This window comes from Lycorma delicatula, chromosome 1 (genome assembly GCF_047948215.1).
Source record: "Lycorma delicatula isolate Av1 chromosome 1, ASM4794821v1, whole genome shotgun sequence".
Taxonomy (NCBI): Eukaryota; Metazoa; Arthropoda; class Insecta; order Hemiptera; family Fulgoridae; genus Lycorma; species Lycorma delicatula.
In genome coordinates, this window is record NC_134455.1 from 270601193 (window position 1) to 270621678 (window position 20486).

Sequence of the window (20486 nt, forward strand, 5' to 3'; positions counted from 1 at the left end):
GTATGTGGTGTTAGTTTGGCAATCTTTTCATCAAAGTGCAACTGACAATATTGAGAAAGTTAAAAATAGCCTTAATATACATTATAAATCATAGTCCATTATGTCTACAAGCAGAAATAAAGGGAGAATGATATTGGTAGATATATGAAGTTGCAATATTAAAGTACAGAAGGCAAAAGCTTAGTGAATTAATCTTAAAGTTTGTTAATACTAGTAATAAAACCAGTTCACTTCTTAGTAAAGAGAAATGTAGAATCCCAACAACTGATGTTACTAAACCTTCAAAGACCTAAAAAATATTATAATGGGTAGAGAAGCTTTCAGAAAGAAGAGAGAGAAGATAAAAAAAAAAGAACAAAGGGATTTGAGAAAATTACTTATAGAAGAGCGTAGAAGTTGCACACAAAATTATTGTGCTTGAACAATCAAAAGGACAGGTTGGGTACTGGTTCTGCAGGCCAGGAGATATAAATACTGTTGGGGACTAGCACAGTTTTTCAAGTTTGAGTCTGGTGCGGTGTACAATAAAAGTAAGTGTTCGGTAACAAATGAAGAATGTGTCACGAGTATTCCATTTTCGACAGTGCCCCGACGGGGAGTCTTATTCTTTAAGACTTTGGGGGTTGGCGTCCCCACGGGCCTAGCCTCTGCAGCTATTCTTCCCACTATACAGTGAGCTGCAGAACACTTTACATTATACACATATACTACACCAAGAACACTACATAAATTACAACATACACACTTACACAATTACACAACAACATCCTACACTGATATTTCTTACATTAACACTCGGTGGTGTTGCGACATCTTACGAAACGCAACCGTAACCCAAGGTGGGAACAAATCGTGCCGATGGGTGAATGGCTCTACGTAGTGAGTCTTGAACGATGTCCTCTGGGCACCAGGGCGAACCCAGTTGTACTTAGCTCTAGCTCCAGTACGCGTGCGCTCTGCTGGAGTGGTCCATTTTTCGCCGGTACTCGTGGGACCAAAATTTCAGTTCCAACAATAAACACAATGATGGTTGGTGGTCCATCTGAAAAAACCTCCAAATTATGTCTTGCGAAGAGACCTCGGTCAGCTTTGTCTGACGAGGATAAAAGTCCTATGGAAGAGAACTACAAATCTTTAGACTTGAACACTAAAAATATTCGATTCATTGTTCTCCGAAATAGTCAGGAAGGTGGCTCCCTCCAAAAGGTTTCACCTTTCCTTATAAATAAAACTCTAACAGGTGCAAGTGGCTCCCCAAAGAACATCAGGAAATTACGCGACGGATCGATTCTGGTTGAAACATTCAACGACGAACAGAGTCGATCAATCTTACGTCTCCGTAATATGGGTGGTATAAATATAAGTGCTGAAAGCCACAAAACTTTAAATACGAGCAGGGGTGTAATTTTTTGTAGAGACCTTCTGGATATAGATATCTCGGAAATAGTCGATGAGCTTTGCCACCAAGATGTTGTTGAGGTGAAACGTATAATGAGACGGCAGAACGGAACAGAAGAACCGACACCGTCTCTTATATTAACATTCAATCTCCCTGTTCCACCAGAAAAGATTAAAGTGGGTTACCTCTCGGTTCGGGTACGACCATTCATACCCAACCCACGGCGATGTTTCAGATGCCAAGGTTTTGGTCATACTACAACATCTTGCACGAAAACTGAGATCTGTGCTCGATGTGGTAAAGAAGGTCACAACGACACTAACTGCAAAGAAAGTGAAAAATGTGCAAACTGCAGTGTTCCACATACAGCCCGCTCCCGAGATTGCCCAACTTTTAAAGAAGAAAAGGCAATTCTCAAAATCTGTACGGAGCAAAAACTATCTTTTCCGGCTGCACGTAGAGAATATAAAAAGATAAACAACTCACGGAACCTGGTTAAACCAGACGTATCTTTTGCCACCGCTACAACTAAACAAATTCCTACAAATGCTAATAATCAGCAGTGCGGATCCTGCAATGAGCTTAAAAAACTTGTTCAGATGCTATCTGATCAAGTAGCTTAACTTACAGCCACTATCTCAGAGCTGACAAAAATGAATAAAAAGTCCTCCGTCGCAGCTAGTGAATCAAACAGTATGATACATACGAAAGTTCCTATTCCCAAAGTCGTACCGCCACGAATAGCGACTATCACAGCTGGCAGTAAGCCACCTAATAAGCTCCCCATAAAGGGAACCCACATAACTATCTCTTCTGGGATGTCAACTACAGCATCCCATTCAAATAAATCTCCTCCACCATCACCTCATATACTGGAGGATATGGTTGAAGAACCACCCGACCCTAGGGCATCGGAGTTCTTTAAAATAAAAAATTCAAAAAAGAAAAACCGAATCACGTACAACTAATTTTTATATAGTTTCCGAAATTTATTTTTTTATTTGTTTTTTACACTTATGAACATTATTCAGTGGAATGTTAGAGGTATTCGGTCCCGCATTGAAGATATTAGAGTACTGGCGCACACACATGATCCACTAATCATGTGTTTCCAGGAAACTCACCTTCTACAACATGACCGAATTACACTTAGAGGATACTTCTGCGAGAGATACGACTGCCTAGTAGACAGTAGGGAGAGTGGTGGAGTAGCGATTTTCATGAAGAATGGGGTGTCAGCTACAAGAATTCAACTAACCACTGTCATTCCTGCTATTGCAGTAAAGGTCACTATTCCCTTCAAATTGCATATCTGCAATCTGTATCTCTCACCGAACACTGTGTTCAGTGCTTTAGATGTCTCAAATCTCCTTACACAAATACCATCTCCATCGTTAATAGTAGGAGACTTCAATGCCCATCATATTTCCTGGGGCTCAACCTTCTGCTCCACTCGAGGAAATATGATAAACAGATTGAGACAAGATTTTGACCTTTGCCTACTGAATAATGGATCACACACATTTATGTCCTTATCAACTGGTGCTGTATCTAACCTTGATCTTTCCATATGCTCACCAAATGTACTCCCTCATTTTAATTGGTCGATTTGTGATGACTATCACGGCAGTGATCATAGACCAATTATTATTAGTTTCGGTGTAGACTGCGAGATTAAAAGAATGCCACGGAGATGGATTGTTGAAAAGGCAGATTGGAACGGATACTGTAAAGCATTCCAATCTCAGTATGACGATGGAGCGAACATCCTCGACCAATATTCTTCTTTTACGTCCATGATACTTAAGAATGCCAACAGATATATCCCACAAACATCGGGTAATCCTAGACGTCCTTTCGTTCCATGGTGGAACGATGAATGCAAAAATGCTATTAGGAATCGACGGCAGGCACTACGTAAATTTAATCGTAGGCCCACAACAGAACATCTAAATTTATACCGCAGGGCTAGAGCGGTGTGCCGTCGAGTATTCTTGGACGCTAAGAGGAATTCATGGACGAAATACGTGAGTACTATCTCACGCACTACTTCCACGTCTACTGTATGGAAGAAAATTCGTGCAATCTTCGGATCACCGAAACAATCTATTCTTGGTCTTATTGATGAAGGAGAACTCCTTTCATCATCCTCGGAAGTGGCAAATAGTCTAGCAAAATCTTTCCGCTCGGTGTCTCTCACCTCATCATATAATAACGATTTTAAACGGTACAAGATACAAATGGAGGTGTTGTCGTTAAACATTGGTGATTCGGTTGGTGAATTAAACACTCCATTCGTATTTAAAGAATTGTTACATGCACTTAAAAATTCACGGGACACTTCCCCTGGACCGGACAACATTCGCCTTTCCATGCTTTCACACCTTCCTAATTCGGCACTACAACAACTTTTGAATATTTTCAACGGTTTATTCTCCGAACAAGTCTTCCCACACAGCTGGTCAGAAGCATTTATTATACCAGTACTAAAACCTGGTAAAGACCAGACGAACCCCTCAAGCTATCGCCCTATATCATTAACAAGCGTTTTGTGTAAAATAATGGAGAGAATGGTAAACCGCAGACTTACATGGTACTTGGAGAAACATGGCTTTCTATCTCCAGAACAGTGTGGTTTTCGACAAGGACGATCTTCCATTGACCATTTAGTGTCACTAGAAACAGCCATACAAAACGCTTTCCTCAATCGGCAACACCTCGTCGCTATCTTCTTTGATATAAAAAAGGCGTATGACACAGCCTGGCGACGTGGTATTCTTAACACTCTCCAAAAATGGGGAATCAAGGGCAATATGCTTGCTTTTATCCGGGGATTCTTAAATCACCGAACAGCTCGTGTTCGTGTGGATGATTCGCTCTCAGATAGTGTCATCTTGGAGAATGGAGTGCCCCAAGGTAGTGTATTAAGTGCCACCTTATTTTCTGTAGCCATAAATGAAATTACCAAATGTGTTCAGGCTCCTGTCTCATGCTCTCTATTTGCTGACGACTTTGCTATCTACATTGCAAGCCGTTCGGCACCTACAGCAGAGAGACTACTGCAGAACACTATATATCACCTTGAAGCTTGGTCCAGGATTACTGGTTTCACATTTTCATCCGAAAAAACAAAATGTGTAGTTTTTTCTCGGCTACGAAACCCTTCTATTCCACAAATTTTTCTGAACGGTGAGACTATTACTATCTCTAATTACGTTAAGTTTTTAGGTTTAATTTTTGATAGCCGTCTTACATGGGTCAAACATTTAAAAGAATTGAAAACAAAATGTTCCAAAATTCTAGATATGATGCGAGTCCTTACTAACACCAACTGGGGAGCAGATAGATCATGTATGATACGTTTTTACTATTCCTTTGTTCGCTCCCGTTTAGATTACGGTTGTGTGGCCTACTCATCAGCTCGTCAAACCGTGCTTAAAATGCTGGATAGTGTACATCATGCTTTCCTTCGGCTTGCCACAGGCGCGTTTAGATCTAGTCCTGTCGCAAGCTTACTGGTAGACTGTGGTGAACCATCACTTTGGGATAGACGAGACCAGCTTTTATTATCGTATTTTGCTCGTCTCAGAGGACAACCGAATCACCCGGCTCTTGAGTCGGTCTTTGGAAATCCTAATCTAAGAAAGTATGAGGACCATCCACGTCGTACTGCACCGGTAGGTATCCGTACCTGGCGTCTGCTGCAGCATGTAAATGTTAACAAACCGTCATTCTTTCCTATATATCCTTGCTCATATCCTCCGTGGAGAATAAGCCTTATAAATTTTAATTTTGACCTGACCACATACAATAAACAATCAACACCATCTATTGTCTTTCAGCAAATGTTTCAGTGTGTTCTCTCCAAGATGAAACCAGACGCGGTTGTATACACTGATGGATCGAAACAAAATGATACAGTTGGATGTGCATTTGTTGTTAATGAGAGAACTTATATGTTTGGTCTACCCGGTATTACGAGTGTGTTTACCGCTGAACTATACGCTATAAATAAGGCTCTAAACATCATTAACCCTAAATATAGAAAAATTCTTATTTGCAGTGACTCGTGTAGTGCTCTCCAAGCCTTAAAAAACTTTTATTCCAAACATCCTATCGTCATTGAAATTTACAACGCAATCGCTGAGTTGAATAATCGTAACACAGAATTAAGTTTTTGCTGGGTCCCTAGCCACGTAGGGATTCCAGGTAATGAACATGCAGATTCCGCTGCCAAAGAAGCATGTAACCAGCCTCCTTTCACCACCCGAGTTGCTACTTCTGATTTCATTAACTATGTAAAACAATTATTAAGAACAAGGTGGCAAGGTGATTGGACAGCTACCGTTGATAATAAACTCCGTCACATTAAAGATTCTGTGTTACCATGGAACTCCTCATACAGAAAACCCGGGGCGTGAGGAAGTAGTTCTCTATCGATTGCGGATAGGACACACGAGTACCTCTTTACAAGAGGACAACCACCTCTATGAGCAAGATGCAACTGCCGCGTGACTGTACGCCACATACTCGTGGACTGCATATGTTATGCGGCATTGCGTCGTAAATTTAAAATTCCTAGTAACATCCGTGGTATCTTGCGTGACGATAAGGAGGTTTTAAACCGCATGTTTATATTTTTACGTAGTATAGGGTTAATGCAAAAAATTTAATAAGTATGTATTCTTTCATAATTGTATGTATTGTCCTATGTATTGTTTTTGTTATCCGAGTAGGGAGCCTTTTACACTCCCTATCGGATTTTTTTGTTTGTTTTTTAAATTCGTCTGTGATATTAGTTATAAGATTTTTGTGATATTAGTTTTAAGTTTTATCTCCTTTTTTAGTTTTAAGTTTTATTTATTTTTAATGTGATAGTTTTAAGTCTTATTTATTTTTAATGTGATAGTTTTTAACAGATTTTTAAGTTACATATTAGTGTTTTGTTATCCGAGAATGGGCCTTTTACACCCATTCCGGATTTTATTCTGTGATAGTAGTTTTAAGTTTTAATTTTATCTAAAAACCTTAAATTATTTTTATTTATTTATCTATTTATTTATTTTCCGGGCGATGATAACGTTCAACCGTTTTTCGCCCTAAAAAAAAAAAAAAAAAAAAAAAAATTTTCGACAGTGGCTGAAAACAAGAAATTGTTTGATGAATTATTTGTGAACAAGAAGAGTGACAGTATTTTATTCATTCATAAAATTTAGGGTAGTTCTTTTGTGAACAGTAAAAGTAAATAATAATTGCAGAAAGTGAATTTTAGATTTTTCTACTGTTATCTTATTGTTAATTCAATATTAGTTTCTATTAGTCATTATAACGCTTTAGTAAATTGTATTATATTTTGATATTTATAATTTAATTGTTATTAGTATTTTATATATTTAAGAGTATAGACTGTATTTTACAAGAAATTTTTACGTGTATTAATCTCTCTTATGACAGCTTTTTCTTACTCAAGTTGGAATGACTGAATGCATTTTAAATGATTGAATATCTAGAAACATGATTAACAACAACACTTAACTTGCTCACAAGGACAACTCCAAGCTGAAAGGCAATATTGGCAAGCTACTTTACAAAAAAAAAGTAGCCATTACAGAATATTCAGAATCTGTCATTTTCAGCTCATAGAGAGGACATATTATCACAGCACATGAAAATGTTTTAGGCTTAATGAGTTCACCACACAGTTTCACTGTGTTATACAAAGTTTGAAGTGTATCGATTATAACAATTTTCACCATTATTTACGAGTTTAACGAGCAAGAAAACATAACAGCAAACATGAAAAGGACAAAAAAGTGGTGCAAATGCACTAATACTTTGGTCTCTTTTACATCTTGTAAGTCGCATTTGGAATCTATTTCTTGTTAATGCTATAATGTTCTGTACAAAAGTAGATCTATTTTACATAGCCTTTACATTTTATTTTCTGTTTTCTTGACCAGATGGGCAGTTTTAAAACAAAGACGCAATTTTACATTTGTGTCTGTAAGTGGTTTCAAGCAATCTTGAAACCACTTACAGACACAAATGTGTTACATGTTTAGTGAATCCAAATTATTATTATAAGAAGAAATTCTTTCTGTAAGAGTTCATTATTTCCTCAGTAATATGATGCAACATTTTTACTTTGAATAAAAGCTATCAGCAAACTTTGGAAAAAGTAAACATAGGCTTAATGCAGCTATAAAAACTATGAAAGCTTTTTTTAATTTTATTAGATGGGTTTCTGCTTTAGTTAAATTCCATAACAAGGGAAAATGAAGTCGCTAAACAATTTAAACAGTTCATACCTGTAATAAGAATTGTTTTATTGATTGTGAAGGTAAGGATGAAGTCAATTTTATCCAGATTTATTTATACCATTATTAACTGACCACATCTGAAAGAACCTCAATTTGCTTACTGCATCAACATTGAACTCAATATGATACCAATTAATTTTGGATTAAACTACATCTCAGCTTTGGGAGATAAATTAGACCGTGAGACTTTGGAAGGTTGCAAACACTTCCTACTGTTTGCAACCTGGAGGAGTATGACATCAGAATCTAATACTGACCATTCTATTTTCCACTTCGTTTATTTCTGCCATACGTTCATATAATTTCATATTTTCACATCAAATGAATAAGAATGGTCCACAAAACAGGAAAACTCTTTTATAATCATTGAGGTTATTATAGGGGGGAGAATGTTATTTTCTAGAAGCTCACTTGTAAGTCAATAATGACATTTGTCATTACTGTCCATTTGACAGTATAATGTAACATTCCCACAAAAAATGCCCTGTATTCCCTTGCAGATTATCATGTTAGCAGGAAAAATAACATACATATTCCTGTACTTGATAAATCTTTTTTGTTTAACTTAACTAAACACTACCATTAATTTACTTTTTTTTTAATGCTAGTTAGGAGAGAAGGTAAAGCCTTAAATATATAACTAGATGTATATATTATACACCTAGATTCTTAAACAACCACGAGTAACCACTAAAAATAACTTGTTACTTTTATTTTATACAACGGACTGTTAAATCGTATTACAGATCTAATTGATCCGTTTAGTTTCTATGTGCCTTATGCAAGAGGAAAGAAAAATACACCATTCCATTTGCTTGGACTCTCAAAATTATAAGTAACATTTCATTTTAAAAATTAAGAAAGTTTAAATGTATTTGTAAGCTATTTTTGGACAAATTTTGTAAATTAAAAAAAAAAAAATTTTATGTGAAATAAGTATGCTAGCTAATTATACAAAATTAGACTTTTTGTAATGTATAAATACATACATTTTTGTAATAATATCCCTGATTTTTGTTTTTCTCTATCTCTTCTTTGATAATTAATTTTATAAGATAAAAAAATAAAATTGAGATCTACATACAAAGCAGCTTTCAGTTAGTCAAACAAACTGTTCTTTTATATTCTTTTTTCTTATTTTTTACATCTATATCAATCTCAGGATTGTTTGTGGGCCTTTGTTTGTACTAAATAAATAAACGATTATCAGTTATGAGAATAAGGATGATAGCAAATGAAAAAGTTAAAGAAAAGTATCTTTCTTTATTGATTTCAAATTCAGAGATGGCAATTAAAGATTACACCACTAAATTACAAATAATATGACAGTACAATATATAAACTATCGGGCAGGATCCATCTTCATACAAATGACAAATGAAGCCTGCATATCCTCTAGTACACATGCAATTTGAATTCACTTCTACTAATAAAACAAAAGTAAATTTTCTTATACTACACTTCATTACTATAATAATAAAATCTACTTCTTGTCTTATCACGTCCCCCAAAAGTGAATTCAAATCGATGAAAATTACATGTGAAGCAATAATCATGCAAAACAGACAATTTGCTATTCTACATTTTTATAACTATAATTAACATTATCATAATTATTTATAACAATTATTTTTTAAATGAAGAATAATCACTTGACAGAAAGTACACAAAAAAACATACTTTTAACAAAATTGCAGGCACTGACATAATTCAATTTATAAGGTTTCACAAATTTAATACAAAATTTGTATTCTTATTTATACACTGGCTTCATCAAAAAAATCTGAAATAAATTACAGAAAAATCTGGCTATAATTCCCAGATTTTATGATTTAATTTCATCCGACTCTTTCTCTATAACAAAATGTAAGTTAATTTAATTATTAATTTTCTATAAATCCTATTATTAAACAATTTTATTTTATCCTTAAAGCATCAGATTTTATGTAAACTTTATTATTCTAATTCATATAAACAACCTGAAAGGTTTTTTATAAGTTAGGTAACCTATAATATTCTCCTTAAACAATCACAAATCATACTTTCATAAAATCCTCTGAAAACAATTTTTTTATTTGTAAATATAAAAAAAGGTTATGTTTTGCATAAGGGAAAAAGCCTTGAGTAAATAAAGTGAAACCTGATAACAGTTTTTCTATGCAATATCAAATTTCATCTGTTTTCAACAGATTATTTTCAGTAAGTATATGAGATATAGATATTGGATAATAAAGCTTGGGTAAGTACTGAAGTATTTTTGATCGACTAGATGGAAGTACTGTCATATGATTTTCTTCAGTTTAGTTGCGATTAACATATTAAACATTAAGGTATGATCTTTTACATTACAGTGGCTCTATATAAAAAGTGTATGAAAAATATTTTGATCTATGTCAAGATGCCTACTTATATGAAAATTTATAAATCAAGTTCTACACTATCTGATTCCTGAAGAAAATGATTAAAAAAACTTGAAGAATATTCCCATTATTCAATCTGTATAAGAGAATTTATCAAGGATGCAATAAAAATTATCTATTTTTCATTATGTTGATTTTTTTCTCTTATACAGTCCAGAACAGAGTATAAACATTAACATATTTCAATAAACAAAATACACTACATTACAACTTTGGAAAATAGGTAAGGTTCAAAATAGTATTTCTGAACCTTAGCGTTTAATATGCACACTGCACAAATTATATAAAATTGCTTAAGCCACTGTCAATTTCTGATTTTGTTAAAAGCGGATTTCACAGTAATGTGAACTAGTAATGAAAAATTCACAATTTACATTAATAAATATATAATAAATAAATACGTAATTACATTAAAAAAATTATCAGGTCATTCAAATATATTTTGTTGCAGTACATATTTTTGTCAACTGGAAGTAACCGATCACAATTATTTGTATCGTAGGTAGCTCATTTTTCAAGTAGGAAATCCATTTGGACAAAAATTTTACCATTCAGAATGGAAGAGTAGTTATAAAAAAAACTAAATATTTAAGTGAATAAACCTTACTGATTTATGCATTGAAAAACATTATTATCTAATGGTTTATTAAAAAAACAAAAAAAACATGTAAATAAATTTGGATAACTTCACTAAAATACCAGAGAAATTAATAAATTTTAATTTATTCAGATTAATGTAATGCTACCACTTTCAATTTTCATAATTACCTTTTTAAGCATCTTACAAGACACATGTGTTTAACATACTAATACACAAAATTGTTAACTTTTCTAAAATTCTGCTGTTTACAGTGAATTTTTTTTATAAATCTTTATAAAGTTAATCTATGTTTAAGCTACCATCTCATAGTATTAATTAAAAATGATACTAAACTGATTTTACCATTCTACACAACTAATTTAAAAAAAATTGCATAAGCTTTTAATTTTAATTTTTTAGAACCTTAGTAATAATAAACTTTTTTTGTTAGCAGCTAATATAGTGCTAGGAGTTCTTAAAGACATCATTTTAAAGATAGATAAAAACTTTACACATTTCAGCATTGCTATAGCCAAATGTCAGCAAAAAAATTTTCAAATGGATAAAATAAAACTGACACATCAGTATTTCCCCATAGTTTAATAATTTATTAAATGAGTACACCTATTTTTAAACATTTTATTATTCTCATTAAATGTCTTATCTACCTTAGTGTTAACAACATTCAATAAATACAATAATATGCTTGCTGATTATTAAACAGGAGATTACAACACATAAAAAAGGGTAAATTAATATAACTTCCACTTTTCAAAATAAAATTAAAATGTAATTTTCATCTTAAATTTATTTATGAATAAAAAAAAGGATTTTTCTACTTCATAAAAGTGAATCTATTTTATACACATTACAAAAAAAAAAAATTAATAGTAACTACAAAGAAATCAAATTATATATGTTAAAAATAATTTCTCAATTATAACAATTAAGAATTTTAATAAATTGTACAATAAAAATAAATTAAAATCAACACTGATCAGAGTATAATAAAATATTAATTTACAATTAACTATTTTTATACCTATCCAATCTGTAGTAAAATAAAAAAAATATATAATTCCTGTTATACAAAGAAATGTTATGCAAGCAAAATCAAGTTAAAATATAAATTACAAATAGCTAGAAAACTAAAACCCTTTTAGTAATCAACTTTTTTACAACACTAGCATCATGCAAATACACACACACACACATACACACACACACATGCACGCATGGATATGGAGATGCACATGCATTTACATCTTATGAATAGAATGGGATGATGGGGGAGCAAATGTAGTGTTTAATGTTTATATTTACGTTAACAAATGTATAAAAGCAATAATAAATTAACACTAAGTGTACTATTTAAAGACTGAAGGGCTATTTAGTCATTCTAATATAGTGGAAAAAATATATATATATATATATAGAAAGGGAAAAATAGGTCACAAAAAGCATTCATATTTTACTATAATAAAAAAAAAATCAATTATGCATATAAGAGTATAAAACATTATTAAAAAAAATGCTTCCCAGAACATAATATATAACTAACCGTTATCACAACAAACAACCTAATTTTTTAAAAATACAATGATATTAAAAAAAAATAAATAAATAATATACTTAAATAACAAGAACCAAATAAAAATAATATTAAATATTCTGGGAAATATTTTCTAACAATAAGTATGTAAATATATATAAGTGGTTGTAGTAAATCTTTAAAAGCCGAAAACATATATGTGAATAATGAAATCAATCATAAGTAATACAAATCATCTCACAGCACTTAACAAATCAAAGGAAAATGCAGTGAGATGTAATATCAAGAACTCTTTTATCTATAATAATATTTTTGTAAATAAAACATTTATTTTAAAAATAATTATTAAAGTAACTACTTTCCAGATGCACCATTAATAAAACCATTATTTGATGCTGCATTATTTGAGCTGCTTGCAGTGAACAACCTAAAAAAAAAAAAAATTTAGAACTATTAATTTTAATTAATTAATTAATTAGCTAAAAAGTGTTACATGAGGCAACAAACGCATATACTGTCCAATAAGTAGCAGACTTTTCCAAAAATGAAGATTTTTACCACTCATATGTTTATATGTTTACTTCACTAAGAAATCAACAAATAATTACAGCAAGCATTTTTCACTTCTGATGAATTACTTTTCCTTCTTAAAATAAGCTAGATAAGGAGTAATAAGTTAATGATTAAATTTAATGCATAACTTACAATACTCAATACAGAGATTGCCAGTTTATAAATTGTAGGAATAATTCCAAATAACAATAATTCTAACAGTGGATTTTAATGATTTTATCTTTTATTAAAATTACTACTTAAGATTAATTAAAAAATGTGAAGCATTTCACAAATGAAGCAAACACACAAACGATTTACATGCTTTATCTGGGCCTCAGTATTTTAAACGCTAAAGAATTGTTACATAAATTAATGTACTTTCATCGACTGATACGTCCAGTATTGAAGATATAGAAACTTATTATGTTCTCCTTAGAAAAATTAAATGATTCTACTATATGCAATCCAAATTCCCAAAAATGTTATCCTCACAAAAATTCAAAACAATTGAATTTTTACACACAGACAGATGAAAATAAAAAAGTTTCTTCTTTTTGCAACTACAGGCTAACTGCCCAATTATAATCATTAATGAGATAAATTTTTTAGCAACTGAAAAATACCATGTTTGACTTTTAACTCAGAACCTTCTGCATGAAAGGCAGAAAACTTTGTGGTTAAACATCTTTTTTTCGCGTACAATACTTTTATTCAAAATAATGGGTCTGTTGTCACAACACAGTGGATCATTCGTCGCCACTTCAACATCGGTCAGTATGGCACAGTCCAAGCTGAAACACGTTGTTAAGATGGATTGATGGGCATTCAGAACAACAGGAACAATAACAAAGAAAAAGCCACCAGGCCCTGCAAGAACCATAAGGATGCCCAAAAACATCGTCAGAATGAAAGCAGCATTAATCAGGAGCCTGAGTCGATCTGCACGCAGACATGCGAGAGAACTAAACATGAGCCGTGATTGTGTGAGTAAGATTTTATGACTTGATTTGAAATTCAATTTACTTAAAATGCAGGTGGTCCAACAACTCAAAATAGGGGAATATGAACAAAGAACAGACTTTGCAGTGCATATTCAAGTATTGTTTAATGATACCCTAATGTAATACTGTTAATGAGTAATGAACTTCATTTTCATCTAAACGGCTCCATAAATAAACAAAACTTTCATTACTGGGTCACTCAAAATCCCTGTAACGTTCATGAAAAACCTCTACAATCTCCAAAAGTTACTGTTTGGTGTGTGGTTGCACATTTTGGAGTAATTGGGCCGTATTTTTTGAGGAAAATGGCGTCATGGTGACAGTGAACTTGCAATGCTACGGTCACATACTGAATACATTTCTTGGACCAGAACTTCAGAGGAGAGGATTAAACATAAGAAACGTTTATTTCCAACAGGATGGTGCTACAGCACACACTGCCCGCACATCGATGGCAGTTGTGAGAAACATGTTTCCTGGCCAGCTGATTTCCGTTTTGGTGACATACCATAGCTGCCAAGGTCGCCAGATTTGTCCTTCTGTGACTATTTCCTGTGGGGATATTTGAAAGAATGTGTTTATGATCACAAACCCTGTAATTTAATAGACTTGAAAAATACAATTACAGAAGAGGTGCATTTGATTGAACAAGACATGTTGACCCAAGTTGAGGCTGTAAAGCTCCATTAAAATGGATGGCCACCACATGAGTGACATAATTTTCAAAACATGATTATTTTTAGTCAAATAGTATGTTTTGACCTTTATTGTGTAACAATAAAATAATATTATTTTGTAAATTAACTTTGTCCTGCTCATTTTAAAACAATCTGTTTCCCGTAAGTCACCCTGTATATCAAATCTCATTCATTTCTACAGATTTGGAAACTTAATACCTAGGCAATATTAGTTTACGCTACACCTTCATTCAAAGTTTGAAATCCGTATTTATTTAAATAACAATAACAAAAACACTAATAAGAATTTAACAAGTGAACAGATAATTTCATCAGGATTACTGTAGAAAATAAATTACATCGACTTGTTTGATTTATTTAATTTAGGATTGGATTCCTATTCATTACTATAGCTTTATTTGTAAGTTTGCTAACATTTTTAAAATTATATATTTGCTTATTTCATTTTTCTAAGTTTAATGTTTAACCACATATTTCTTTCAGTAAGAAAGAAAAGATATTTAATTTCTATCTAAGCTTTACTAGATAACAAGAATAATGTAACTTACTGATCACCTCCTGGTCCTAGACTACTGTTTTCTTTTTTTACAGTAGTTGTTACAGAGTCTAGTCCCATTTCAGCAAGTGCTCGAAGTGCGGTCAGAGCAGCCTGAAATCATTAATAAATGATTAATTTATGTAAAATTAATATAATTAAACACATATTTGGTGATAACTATGTCTGAAGTTACTTACCAAATAATAAAAGCAATTCAACAATTTATGGTATAAGGAAATTAAATAATTTAACAACACCAAAAAGAACATCAAAATATTCTAAAACATATCCTCAATTCTTTACCTGAACAAAATTAAGTTAATATTAATCAAAATTATTAATGTCAGGAAGTAAAAAAAAAAAAAGGTTATGCTTAATTTACTCAAACCTGGATAACACTCAAGAACATCACTAAGAACTTAACCTTAACAAGCATACAAATTTTTTATTGTTATTAGATGCACGTTTAATTGTGCATTTGGGCCTCACCTCCCTTTCACACAGGAGTGTCAACTTTCAAACAAAAGATTTCCCTTAGAACTGGACACATTTAACCTTACTTTTCAAACATGCCTCATACTATGATAGTTGTATATGATTACAATAACAAATCCTATGCACATTAATAATTACTTACATATAAAGAACTTAGAATAAGAGAATCACAAACATCAACTGGAATTTGTTTACATGTTTTATTGATATTAGATAAAATTACAAATAAATTAGCTTATTTTTTATTTAGTTTCCTTCAACAGAAATAAATCTTTTCTACCCGATAGATAGCTTCCTGATCCCCCTCATTAAAAGAATAAGATGCCTGACCCAATAGGTAATAATTGTGCACATAACACTAGACTTGGCATTGTCTTCAAATCTTGAACTTCTTTCAGCAGACCAAACATGTAGAAATCACACAGTGACAAAATTTGGACTTTACGGTGGATGACTAAGTGGTGTCCAATGAATTTTAGCAAGTTTATTGTGTCTGAGTTGCTATATGTCACCATGAATTGTCAAGGAGGGTGTTGCGAATCAGTTTCGGGCATGTTTATTGAAATAAACAGTCCTGATGTCATTTAACAACTGCCAGTAGAGTACTACATTTGCTGACCTTTGTTCATGGAGGAATTCAATCAGCAGCACACCTTTTGAGTCACAAAAAACAGGCATTTCTTGGCCTTGATCGGTGCCCCTCTTCACTTTTCTACCACTCCATACTAGTTCCCTTTTTTATGGGGTATAGTGGTGGACCCATGTTTTGTTGCAGGCCACAATAGAGTCCAAAAATGCCTATTCTACCTCAGAGTGATTCAGAAGCCGCTAAAAGATGTCTTTCTGAACATTTCTGTGCTTCAGTGAGAAGATGTGGAACCCAACCAACAACTTGCTGTATCCAGGAGTGTCTAACAATATTGTGTGCACACTCCTAACACTTATGCCCATCTCTGATGTAATTTCAGCGACAGTTATCTTCCACAAGATCATGAATGGTTTGAATGTTATCATTAACGTTGGTCTGTAGACAATATTCATTTCATTCTCCACTGCAAACTTTTTTGGCCCAATCAAATACTTGAGTTTTTTAACAAGGTAGCAACTTCAAAAAGTTAAATATTTTACAATCGTTAGAGTCAGAATCTTCAAGTAGCTGTACATCCTCCATAAAAAACAATTGGCTTGAAGTAGGTTGGCTTAAGAATGAATCATGGTCATCATTGAAATAAAAATAAGGCGATTATGATTCATCATAATAATTTTTCCTACATAGTTCAACATTTAATCTACCGATTGTTCTACTTTCCTTCTATCATCTTATCATTAAATAAAATATGTGTATGTTAGCAACTTCTTAAATTTTGGAAAGCTTAATTCAGTGTCTTTGCAGTTTAGTAACTAGAGTAGTAAATCAATGGTTGTTGTATTCTGGTATCTTCTGTCATTAGTGTCCCTTTGGCACTTCCGATGAACAATTTTTTTTTCTACGTTCTTTTCAGAAGGAATTAATTTTTGCTAATAGATCTTTGAATTTATTTTGCATTCTAAATAGTTAAAGATGTTTCTTTTTGCTTATTTAGGCCAAGGTATGCAATAATTATTACAACAAAAACATCATTTATATCCTTTCATATCTCAAAAAATTCTCAATAATAAAATGAATAAAAATAGGCCTCAAGGCCTTACATAAGATTGTAAACTGCACCTCTTGCCACATAATTGTTCTGCAATATCTGAAATGCCATTATTCAAAGCAAATACTTGTTGATATACTAGTTCCTGTATATCACTGAAATTTAACAATGATGATGCAGTTTCACTACATTAATTTCGAATGAGTATAATTTTCAATGTATACACTGAACACAGTGCCATCTCAGTACTTTTATATACCTTAAAATAACATTCACAAATATAAAATTGAAAAAATCTACAAATAATACATTAAATTCTACTCAGATGGCATATTAACAAAACAAATTTTTATATTTTATTATATATCTGGAAAGATTCATTTAGATAAAAAATGTGACAAAATTTATTTCAGGATAAAAATACAAAAAATAAAGAAAATATCTGGTTACAATGTTTGGGTTTTGTAAACATCTGGATTTGTAAACGCAAATAATCCTGACCCATCACTCACAGAGTAACGGTTGAGACACTACTACCTGCCATTTTTTTTTTTTTTTTTTAACCTACCTGATCATGTGAGTTGTCCGTAGTTTTTCCCGACCCATGACATACTTGTGGTGGTTCAGTAGATAATGAAACCAAACTTAGATACTCAGAGTGGTTGCCCTGTAACAATAAAAATATTGATCTACTGACTGATACATTAATAAGTTAAGTTCTTATGGGTAAATTCATTTAGAGAAATTAAAAAAAAATTACACATCAAATCGTACAACACTTCTTGAAAAATATGACAGCAAACTTGTACCAATAAGTTGCTGAAGTTTTTACTTCAGTAGGGAAGGTAATATATATATATGTAACTACTTATATACACGTCACTTGTCAATAAGGTATGTAAATACTATAATGATGGGAATACATGTACAAAAGTTTAATTTTACACATACATTACACAAAACTGTATAAATATATTTACAGCAATCTCTAAAACAGAACTCTTCATAAGAAAAGTCTCTGCAAACTGAAAGAACTGGCTAGTCCCTTCACTACATTTATACTAAACAATATACTTCTAGCTCTCATCACACAAAAGAATAAGCTGAAATTTCCCTATAATGGCTGAAAAATGTGTATCCACTATTACTTTTAAATAAATAGGTGAAGCATTTTTTGAGGTTAATAGCCAAAGTATCTGAACTCTGGACAGAACACTGGTAGATTACAATTGGTGGTTTACTCCTTTCTATGAATTTTACTACAACTTAATTTTCCTACTATATAACAAGGATGGCTGATATCTTAACAGCATTCTATATTTTCTTTTGCTTTGTACAGGCCATAAATGTTGCCCTGCATCAGGTAGTGTAATAAACTGTGAGTCAATTTAAGTTGTATTGTGCTGCAGTTTAATTATAAAATGCAATTTTTATTAAAAAATTCTTGCAATTAAATTTCATATAATTCTTTGAATTCTGCAATTTGTGTAACAACCTTACAGGTGCCTATGACTAAAAGAAAACTGAGTGGTATGTGTAAAACTGAGTGCTGTGTGGTATATAGTATAGTGATCACCACTAATATACAATCTCACTTTAACTGTTTAAGTTGCCATTATTATTCAACCCATGATTCAGAAACAGTAGCCACTGTATTTGCGTGTAGTGTAACACTATAAACAATGAACTATAGTACGTAGTATAAATTACGATCAATTGTGTTCATTTTTTTTTTTGGCTAGGAAACTCAATTTTTTCTATTGAAGAAAAACTAAAATTATTTGTCCAATAGAAGAGGGAAATAAGCAAGTTGAGGTTTGCTGAAATTTTAATCTGGAACAATATGAAACAAGGGAGAAAAATGATTGAAAGTGCACCACAAGGTACAAATTGTAAAATCATTTGAGAGTAGTGGTTATGATTATATAGACGAAGCAGTTTTCAATTGTTTTAACAGCAATGAAATTCATACATGATGAATTAAAAAAAAAATCTTTTATTGCTTGATAATTGTCTAGCACATCCAGATTAAGACTGAAGACATTAAGACAAAGACTTATACAAATAGAAATTGTCTTATTATCCACTAGCACTATAAGTGTGCTGTAAGTGATGGCTCACGTCAGTGTTAAAATGTTTTAAGGATCATAACAGAAAAAAAAAGATGCTATGTTTCACTGAAGAAAGAAATTATGAAATAATATTTAACCTGTATCATGCCATCTTCAAAAACTAGGGACCTGGTTTTTTGTCACAATAAAACATTTGACTTGAATAAAAAAAAAATTGCTGGGCTATAGATGCAGTTTTCTGTTGCCAGGGCTGAAGAATATATTAAAATGCCTGTAAGAAGGCATTCTATCTATTATGAAACAAATTTGGCATTATCTTCAATTAAACTTATCTAATTTTGATGAATATTCGAAGGCTGATGAGGTAGCAACAGAAGCCAAAATTATTTATAAAAATATTATTAAAAGTATCCTTGCCCATGATAAAAAAGGTAATAAAATTAAGCCAACTTCCAAATAAGCTTTGCACTCTAGGCTCATTTCAATATATTTTAGGTGCCAAAATATTGACTCCTCTGTAGCAACAGTATGATTGAATACAGAAAACAAAATTGAAAAGGATTATTACCAACTAAAATGTAAGCAATAAAAAATTACAAGCTATTTCAGCTCGTTAGAAAAAAAAAACAATGATTTATGAAAAGTGAAATAAATAGATGCAGGCAATTAAAATAACATTTACAGATTTTTTAATTAAACCACAGTTCTTAAATAAAAAATGGTGTAAATTATATGTACAATTAAATTTAATGGTTTTTAAAAAAATATTGAACAAACAATACAATTAAGGGGGTTACAATTAATAAAGGGGTTTTTAATGCATAGTGTTCATTCAATAATTGTTCAAAAAATGGTTCTCATGCAAAAAACCTGGTAATTCTATATTCCTACACCTTTTATATGACCTTCTTTCTTAATTTAGCCAAATTCTATTTATTTTTTTAAACATTAGAATCATTTTTTAGAAGTATAACAGTACATAACTTTAAAAAAATATATTATTTTTTAAAATGTAACAAATATTTCTTTCTTAAAAAAAATGTTACGGCCTCCATCAAATCTTTACAGAGTTAACTGTATGTGCCTATACACACATACACAACCAGACACATATATATATACTACTCCAGCTAGATTTCAACAATAGCTATTTATTTTAATAATAATTTTGTGTTAATTGTGTGGCTTTTCAGATTTTCATAATTGAAAGGTACTGAAG

The 20486-nt window shown here is 32.0% G+C and overlaps 1 protein-coding gene across 10 annotated transcripts in view; it reads right to left on the reverse strand.

The window, feature by feature from the left end:
• Window positions 1-8962: 8962 nt before the first annotated feature.
• stau (double-stranded RNA-binding protein Staufen) overlaps window positions 8963-20486 on the reverse strand; it is a 193947-nt gene continuing 182423 nt past the window's right edge. For all 10 annotated transcript variants that reach the window (XM_075377453.1, XM_075377462.1, XM_075377503.1 and 7 more), the window contains 3 exons: window positions 17764-17862; window positions 15074-15174; window positions 8963-12698 (listed from right to left, as the gene is read on the reverse strand). In XM_075377453.1, coding sequence (XP_075233568.1) covers window positions 12626-12698; window positions 15074-15174; window positions 17764-17862 — 273 coding nt within the window. In that variant the 3' untranslated portion in view covers window positions 8963-12625. The remainder of the gene's footprint in view (window positions 12699-15073; window positions 15175-17763; window positions 17863-20486) is intronic.